The 10000-nt window shown below is 36.6% G+C and overlaps 1 protein-coding gene across 1 annotated transcript in view; it reads left to right on the top strand.

Annotated features, from left to right (window-relative positions):
- The first annotated feature begins 3110 nt into the window (after nucleotides 1–3110).
- The window catches only part of LOC144968364 (D-aspartate oxidase-like), a 30691-nt gene continuing 23801 nt past the window's right edge, over nucleotides 3111–10000 (top strand). Inside the window, exon 1 of the mRNA XM_078906643.1 lies at nucleotides 3111–3351. Within this exon, the coding sequence (XP_078762769.1) occupies nucleotides 3349–3351 (3 nt within the window). The 5' untranslated portion in view covers nucleotides 3111–3348. The remainder of the gene's footprint in view (nucleotides 3352–10000) is intronic.

The raw sequence follows: 10000 nt of genomic DNA, 5'->3' as shown, positions 1-10000 counted from the left end.
CTGTTGGTCAGGGACCCTTTGTAAAGCGCTTTGAGTACGTTTAGTGGAGATTGCTCTATATAAAAGCACCTGGAAAAAATACCGTTTTGAGGCGGTAGGTTACATTTAGCTTTCCACGCATTCCGACGTGCACTTATTTGCAGGTCTGATAACCCAATTCCTTATGCGCTCATTGTTATAATGGAAATCTCAAAAAATGACGCAAAATTGTGTCCATTACAACAATGTTAAACTCGGCCCATAAGTGGGTTCGGATGTCAGACCTGCATATTTGTACACGTCGGCGCATTCCAATGTTGATACGTTGATTATCGGATATCAAAGGTGACCCATCGCACCAATCTGGTATCATAGCGTAATGATTTAGATACTAAAGAAAATTGTTTCACAGCAGTGACATTATCCTAGACGATGGTTCACAGTCAAAACGATTTTAAAAGTTGTGTGTGTTGGTCTCTTATAGATAGTTCGAAGTTGACGTCACTCAGGTCTTTGTTATTGTTTTTTGCCATCCGCGTTTATGAGTAATTCTCACTAAACTGTATTAGCCACTCTTTAAACAATCATGGTTACACACAGTGTTGTGTATTATTATATTTTCATTATTTTCATACAGCTTTTTGTTGCTTCTAAATCTAAATGGATATTTTTTTAATATTTAAAAATCCTGCTACATTAAGCTATTCAAGTCACTTCCCACCGGAATGACTGATAATTTTATAGGCTGTAAAAATAACATTCAAACCATTTCGCAGATAGTGGTGTGTTGTCAATAAATTTGAGTTCCAGCCGGCTTGCATATAATATTTGAAGGTCTGATAACCGGACGCAATAATGGGCTTGATTCAACATTGTTGTAATGGAATATATATTGCGTTAGTTTGAGAGTATAATTTCCATTACAACAATGAGTCCATCACACTTTGGGTTATCAGACCTGCAAGTAAGTACACGTCGGTTCCAGCATACCGCTTTATCAATTTCCATTTTTTTTCTCACACGAATCAATAATTACACAATTAATTATTATCTCGTTGTCATTCCTTATCATTCTTGAAATCTAGAAACGGTAGTTGTTAAAGTTTGACTTGACCAAATTTCATCAAAAACTATCGAATGACAATTTCAAATAATGACACGATAGAGAATAGCAGGAACGAAGTTGATGTGACTCAACTTTTTGTTACTGTTTTTATACAGCCATTTTAAATTCAAACTATAAACGCTTAAGGTTACACATAATTTTGTGCGTTTGTTCGTTATATTCGGCTGGCGGATGTTTGAATATTTTATCTAAACGCAATACATCAAATCCTAGTCCCGTGAGAGAATGTGAGTAAAGAGGCATTTTTAAGGACTCAAGTGTGCGACGTTCAGAGAGGAACTCGAACCCAGGGCCTCCCAATCCAAAGGCAAGAGTCATCCAACTAGACCAAAATTTGGTAATAGTCACACTCATAATACATAATACCGGTTTATTGTATACGCTTTATTCAGAAGAATGAATAGAGTTTTCAAAAGGGAAGAAAAGTAGTGTAGTGACGTAAAATATACTTTTCTGGTTTCAAAATCTTTTGAAGTGTGTAAGTAACCAGTCCTTTGGAGGACTAATAATGAATAGGTTACATATTGAATCATATGTTAGCATGACTATTTTAGCAGCAGGGTTTATAAGCAGTGCTAAGGATTACGGAGGTAAAAGAATGTGGATGGATGGTCTTTATTGACGACCTGCATATAATTAGACTAGAAAATAAGATGCCATCACTCTGAAACCATAATATCATTTACATAAGGTATGTATTCAGCCTCGGGAGTTGTGGTTTTACACTTCCAATGAGATGGGAACCAGTTTTTTTGACATCTTGTTCACTATGCAAACAGCAAACATTTCCCTCTTTATAAAATTTTGACTTTTTGATTCACTAACGGCTTTTACCTCAGTCCGACATTATTGATGCTATGCGTTTAGGTAAAATATTCACAACCTCCACCAGCCAGATGTATTGTACCAACACACAAAAATATGCGTAACCTTGAACGTTTAAAGCTTTATTGATAAAATTTTAGTGAGAACATGTCACCAAAATGCCTGTCTAAAAAAAGATAACAAACAACAATGCGTGACGTCAATTTCATTCCTTCTATATCTGTTTGAGACTGTGGGTCACGAATAAAAAAAGATCAAAACAAAACGGAGCATCGATACTTTTTATTGATCCGCCCCATTTATTGCTCCTAGTGAATGGGAATATTGATACGATGAGGGAGTGATAATGATTACATTTGCGTATAGGTAAAACACTCCCATGTTCTGTCCGCCAGATGAATCGTACCAACGCACACAAATGTTTGTTGCAGGACTTTAATGAGAATTATTCACTCAACTGGTGGTTGAGAGCCAAATGACGTCAACTTTATTTATTATATTGAAGTCAAGAGCAGTAGTCGTTTTACAGGTGATGTGTACAACACAAAACGGGTTTGGTTTGCTGGAGCGTGAAATGGAACATATTGAAGAGCGTTGAACATGGGGAAATGTGACCCACCGTCTTGAAACGTTATATCGGGGAGAATGATATCCTGATAAGTGAGTTTAGAATTAAAGTTATAAGAAATACTAACTTTGGGTCGTTTTTTAACGGTCAATACCCGTATGCTGTGGGTAGTATATATGTACCTATATATAAAAAGAAGATAAAAGTCAACTGGTAAAGTGACGGCAAACGTTGGATGTCTCTCATTCCTGAGGTTAAGAAAACAAAAAACAAAAACAAAAAAAAAAAAAACTTTGGGTCTTTTGCAATGTAAGAAATTGTAATACTTTACCGTGAAAAATAGAAATTAATCTCAAGCTATCGCTAAAAATTATTTCTAGTACTCAGGCCATCCCGACTTAATACTGCTTTAAGACGGTAGGCCACAAATGACGAAAATGCCCCTATAGAGATTTGTTTTAATGTGTGTTAATGCCATATTTATAGTATTTGTTTGTTTGTTTGTGTGTGTGTGTGTGTGTGTTTGTGTTTATGTATGCCTTTTATTATTGTTTTGTCAGCCTAAAATAGTGAGCATTTAACTAAACCGTGTTCTATCAAATTTCGAAGAGGCACACAGTTCAACGATTTACTGTCTAAGGTGATTCAACTGTAATAAATGTAACTCATGTTTGACGTTTAACGTCTGACCCGCTTACACGTTATAATACGTTTCGTCACTGACACGGTGGTTGAATGTTGCTGTGTTTACAGTTTAGGCCTTCAATTTCCAATATACAGCAACTACAATACTATCTCTCTTCGTGCCAGGGAGTAGTGGATTATTAAATATTTCTACCTTTTCAAGAAAATGGTAAGTTTTTCGCTGTAGACGAGCAAAGTTGATATCTATTATTGATTCTTCTTGTGTGGAATGCAGTAACAAAAAGATAATATTATGCGCTCAACGCTTTGGATTGATTAAAAAAGATACAGTTCTCTGCAATGGAAGCAGGTTTGTTTACAACGGCAAACACAGCTGTGCACAGTGTGCTTGATGTGTGTTGAAAAGAGGATAGATAGGAGTTTTCTCATTAACGCCTCACTGATCGGACGTTATGATGATGATGATGATGATGATGATGATTTTTATTATTATTATTATTATTATTATTATTATTATTATTATTATTATTATTATTATTATTATATTATTATTATTATTATTATTATTATTATTATTATTATTATTATTATTATTATTATTATTATATTATTATCTATTATTATTATTATTTATTATTATTATATTATTATTATTATTATTATTATTATTATTATTATTATTATTATTAATACTAATAATATTTGATTTGTTGGACATAGCTGAATAGAAGGTGTAGCTTTTTTTCTTTTCTTTTTTCACTTTTTTTTACCAGCAAGTTGACTTGTAGTTGTCTCTTTGTTATTGCTCAAGAAATTGAGCTTTTATATAGCGCAATATTCACTAAACGTGCTCATGGCTCCTTACAAGGGGTCCCTGGCCAACAGAAACAACGTTGACGACCCCTGAATGTCCCTGGAAATTGATTTTAGACTAACGATTATACACAAGGAATACAGAGAGATTAGAAAGCAGTTTCATATTTGCCATAATAATCAACCAATTGATTGTGGGCAATCAAAGGAAGAAGAAACACTTATGTAGGACGAGACGTCGCCTGTTAGGCGATATTACAATTTTTTTCGGACAGAGACAATGATGTTAACGGCCATGTACTCATTTTACTCCTGAGTACGGTGAGAGAATGTGAGAAAGAGCCTTTTCCAAGGACTTAACTATGCGCCGAGCGAGGCTCGAACCTAGGATCTTCCGATCCGAAAGCGAGTATCATACCACGAGACCACAGCAATGTGTAATGGCGTTGAAACGCGCTGTCACAAACAAAAAAACAAAACAAAAAAAGAAGTTACAATTCAATTTATCTTTGTTCCGTTTCATAGCCGTGCCCTTTTAATTGACACTTCTTTTTTTTTTTTTAAACACGATATTATGCTTTTACAGCTGACCTGCTATGCTCTAATAACAGTAAAGGCAAATTTATAACTTTTAATTAGGTGCTCAAAGTCATTCTAGTGGTGTGTTATATATTATTGAATATGGCGATAGTGTAAAAGGTTTCTATTTTCATTTTCTTTTTTTCTTTATTTTTTTTTTATGAAGACAACTTAATAAGCTAAGTAGTGAATAATAATGATGATGGTGGTGATGATGATGATAATAATATCAATAGTAATAATAATAATGATAATACTACTGCTACTACTACTACTACTACTACTACTACTACTACATACTACTACTACTACTACTACTACTACTACTACTACTATTGCTACTACTACTACTATACTATGCTACTACTACTACTACTACTACTACTACACTACTACTACTACTACTACTACTACTACTACTACTACCACTCACTACCACCACACACTACTACTACTACTACTACTACTACTACTACTACTACTACTACTACTACTACTACTACTACTACTACTACTAATAATAATAATAATAATAATAATAATAATATGATGATGATGATGATGATGATAATCATCATCATAATGTAATTTATACAGCGCTTTACGAGGGGTACCAAGCCAACAGCAACAGCAAAACATAACATGTAGGACGAGATTTGAAGCCTAACTACTACAAAGCGCTATGTATATACAATTTATTTCGACATTAACACCAAGTTGTTAGTGGCCAGGTACTTATTTTAGACCTGAATCCGTAGTAGAATGTGAGTAAAGAGCAGCAGGACTCGGGGAAAAACAAAGGAAATTAGCTACAGATTCGAAGGCGAGTGTCATAGCTCAATCCTCCAGAGCTGCACAAAATATATTATTATGTAGATGTCTATTACGTCATGCCATAGATAAGGAACTGTACTCTTTAAAATATGATTTTGATTGTTAAAGATAATGTGTCTTATGATGGTAATTATCTCTCTCTCTCTCTCTCTCTCTCTCTCTCTCTCTCTCTCTCTCTCTCTCTCTCTCTCTCTCTCTCTCTCTCTGTATACACAAACACACACACACACACACATATATATGTGTATGTGTGTGTGTGTGTGTGTGTGTGTCATCATAATCGAGTTAGTATTTTTTTTTAGATGTTTCTACATTTCTAATCACATTTCACGCATATTTCACGCATATTATCTTGATATAATATATTTGTTAACAATGTCGATTTGGTGTATCTTTACAGAGAGTGTAAAGACCAATTGGTAACTTTATTTCCTAAGTTGTTATATTATATTGTTATATAAGTAAGTGGGATAAACTTGACTGAGTTCCAAATCAAGAACTATAATAGTGTTGTCCTCTGATGACCCAACAACGCAGATAACCCCCTCAGTTCAAGGATTCCCCGCGCATATGTGACCGATTGTCTCTAAATGGTATTAGGACAGGTTTGCCAAGGCACAGAAAGTGATTTTAACTTTAAAATGATCAGAAATGTAAGATTTTATTCGTTGTCCCTTTTATAGTTCCTAATGGATTCAGTAGTCTGATGTCACGGGCCCGGCAACGGCGGCCATCTTGGTTCTAAACAAAGAAAATCATTACTTTTTATTCTTCATGCTGGCTAGAACTTTTCATTCCCTTTTCATATGCCTTGTGATCAGAATGTGTAAAAGTCAAAACATGATCAAATTGATGGGTTTTTTCCCCTCTGGATACGCGTTTAAGCTCGCCGGAGAAATATTTCATATGGGCGTCCGCCATTGTTCCGATAGTTTAGAGCCAGTGTTACTAAGTTACCATACGTCATTAGGAAGGAAGTGACGTTACGACTGTTGAAGACTCGATTCGGGGTTGAGCCGCTTTAAAAACCAATTCACACCCAATTGTAATCAAGCTACCCGATGTCTTGGTTTTAATGGGCATGATCTATATTAACTTTCCATGTGCTCAAGCTCATTGGTCAGATTGCAAAATTTGCTCAAAGTGACCCACTTAGTGAAAAGTGTTCACACCTTTTAACTATCTCACATCACGATTGGTCATTATATTCAGCTTGACACATGGGTATGTTTACAACTTTCATAAACAAAGCAGCGTGTTTACATTTGTTAAGATATATCCAATCGTTGGAGAGCAACAAATCATGTGATTGATGACCTGGTTGGACGAAAACATGAATATAGATCGTATGCGCTTGGCTAAGAAGCTCATAACATTGCCATCCGGAAGTATAACAGACCAACACACAAAACTGTGTGTATCCATGAACGTTTATAGTCGAGTTAATACAGTTTAGTGAGCATTACTCATAAACGCGGATGGCAAAAAAAAACAATAACAAAGACCCGAGTGACGTCATCTTCGAACTATCAATAGATCGCTCCCATTGAACGAGAGACAAAGCAGTTCACATCCAGCAGATTGAAGGGATACTGGAAGAGGGAAGGGGGCATGGGGAAAGGTGAAAGAGATGATGTAGTACATGGGTAACAGCGAAGCTGACTTTTTGTTTTCGGATAATAGTTTCTTTTTAATCTGTATTATTGTTAATGGAGAATAAAGCGTTTCCACAAAGAGAGCAGACAGAGCATCGCGACTCAGACTTCAATTATCCAAGCGTTATTTGTCTTTTGATGAAAACGGGAAGATCTGGTGTTGGGTCAAAATAAAGGGTTATATTACTACTGGGTTTCTCTCTCTCTCTCTCTCTCTCTCTCTCTCTCTCTCTCTCTCTCTCTCTCTCTCTCTCTCTCTCGCTCTCTCTCCTCTCTCCTCTCTCTCTCCTCTCTCTCTCTCTCTCTCTCTCCCCCCCCCTTTTTAAAAAAAATTTCAACTCATTGTTGCTGATGGAGTTAAGAGTGTCACAGGATGCTAAACGGAGCGTGAAATTGACCCTTTGCCAGTGACACGGATATTTTTTGTTTTCAAATAATAGTTTTCCTTTATAGTATTTAAAATGCAGAATGAACCGTTTCCACCATTGCGACACGGGCTTCGATTAAACTATACTTGCATTGCCGTTATTTGTCTTTTGATGAAAACAGAACGATCTTCGTATAGCTCCAAGTAAGATTGAACTTCGGCTTTGAAAGGTTAAGTTGTTAGGGATATTGTTGGGTTGTTTTTTTTGTTTTTTTTCAAAAAGAAAACATAAATTTAAAAAATAAAATAAAATTCCCTTTATTATATATCGTCCCATAGGGGAAATTTGTCTCTAGGGTCTATTCCAAGGGAGGACTGGAATAACCCAGGCGTTAGCCGCAGTGCAGCGCCGCAAATTGAGCTAGGGAGAGGTGACTTACTGGCCACACAGCGCAGAGGCGGATGATCGAACTCGGTACTTTTCGGGTACGAAGCAAAGACGGTACTGCTGAGCCACGATGCCCTCGCTGTTTCTTTTTGTTTCTGACTCGCAAGCGCTACACTTACCCGCATGGCCTGCACACTCAAAACGGTTCATCTAGGTCACAAAATGATTCATCTAGTCACAAAACGATTCATCTAGGTCACAAAATGATTCATCTATGTCATGAAACGATTCATCTAGGTCATAAAACGATTCATCTGGGTCTTGAAACGATTCATCTAGGTTTGGTTTGTACCATGACAGAAACCAAACCGAGCGACTTGGAATTCGAAAGACCTTTCCATAAAAGAATTGGTATTCGCAAGACCCTTACAAGCCAGTTCCCGCCCCAACTCTAGTAGGATGTTGTGAGATTTAAAAAAAAAACTAAACGCATAGCACCAATAATCTAAATCTATTGTCCTCTTTGAAATATATAAATACAAGCCAAATACCATATTTTTCACTATAGATTCAACTTTCAGCATCTTTATGCTGCGGGTATGCTGTGGTCTATTGGTATGACACTCTCCTTCGGATCGGAAGGCCTGGGTTCCAGCCTGGCTCTGCGCATAGTTGAGTTCTTGGAAAAGACTCTTTACTCACATTCTCTCACCGTACTCATGTTTAAAACGAGTACCTGGCCGTTAACAGCGTTGTCGCTGTCCGAAAAATATCGCCTAACCGGCGTCATGTCTTGTTCTATATTATGTTTCGTGTTGCTGTTGGTCAGGGACCCTTTGTAAAGCGCTTTGAGTACGTTTAGTGGAGATTGCTCTATATAAAAGCACCTGGAAAAAATACCGTTTTGAGGCGGTAGGTTACATTTAGCTTTCCACGCATTCCGACGTGCACTTATTTGCAGGTCTGATAACCCAATTCCTTATGCGCTCATTGTTATAATGGAAATCTCAAAAAATGACGCAAAATTGTGTCCATTACAACAATGTTAAACTCGGCCCATAAGTGGGTTCGGATGTCAGACCTGCATATTTGTACACGTCGGCGCATTCCAATGTTGATACGTTGATTATCGGATATCAAAGGTGACCCATCGCACCAATCTGGTATCATGTCGTAATGATTTAGATACTAAAGAAAATTGTTTCACAGCAGTGACATTATCCTAGACGATGGTTCACAGTCAAAACGATTTTAAAAGTTTTGTGTGTTGGTCTCTTTTGATAGTTCGAAGTTGACGTCACTCAGGTCTTTGTTATTGTTTTTTGCCATCCGCGTTTATGAGTGATTCTCGCTAAACTGTATTAGCCACACTATAAACAATCATGGTTACACACAGTGTTGTGTGCTGGCCAGCTATACTTCCGGATGGCAATGTTATGAACTTCTTAGCCAAGTGCATACTATCTACACTACGGGATGGCAATGTTGTGAGTTCCTTAGCCAAGCGCACACTATCTATAGATAGTATGCGCTTGGCTTTGAAGCTCACAACATTGCCATCCGGAAGTATAACGGACAAACACACAAAAGTATGTGTATTCTTGAACGTTTATAATCTGGTTAATACAGTTTAGTGAGAATTACTCATAAACAGGGATGGCAAAAAGCAATAACAAATACCTAAGTGATGTCAACTTCATACTATCTATAGAAAAAATGATGTTGAGGGAGAGATAGATAGATAGATGGATAGATAGAAGAGAGATATGGGTAGAAAGAAAAATGCTAGAGAGAAAATGAGGGAGAGAGAGTGAAAGAGAAAGAAAGAAAGAGACAAAGAAAAAAAGAAGATATATATATCTCTTTTTCTTCTTTCTTTCTCTCTGTCTGTCTGGCTGTCTCTCTCTCTCTCTCTCTCTCTCTCTCTCTCTCTATATATATATATATATATATATATATATATATAATATATAAGAGAGAGAGAGAGAGAGAGAGAGAGAGAGAGAGAGAGAGATGTTGGACAAAAATAACCACAAAATATTCACCTCAAAGAGGGCTTTTATACCACAGAACTCTCTCTCTCTCTCTCTCTCTCTCTCTCTCTCTCTCTCTCTTTCTCTCTCTCTCTCTCTCGCTATCAGATTATGGTCACTCATAATATCATTGGATACGTTTAATGTCGTTTTGTAGTTGCTATGTCACAAGCTAGATACCATGCATC

The sequence above is a fragment of the Berghia stephanieae genome, chromosome 3 (genome assembly GCF_034508935.2).
Source record: "Berghia stephanieae isolate SIO BIC M18660-M18661 chromosome 3, UCSD_Bste_1.3, whole genome shotgun sequence".
Taxonomy (NCBI): Eukaryota; Metazoa; Mollusca; class Gastropoda; order Nudibranchia; family Aeolidiidae; genus Berghia; species Berghia stephanieae.
This window is presented reverse-complemented; position numbering and strand designations above follow the sequence as displayed.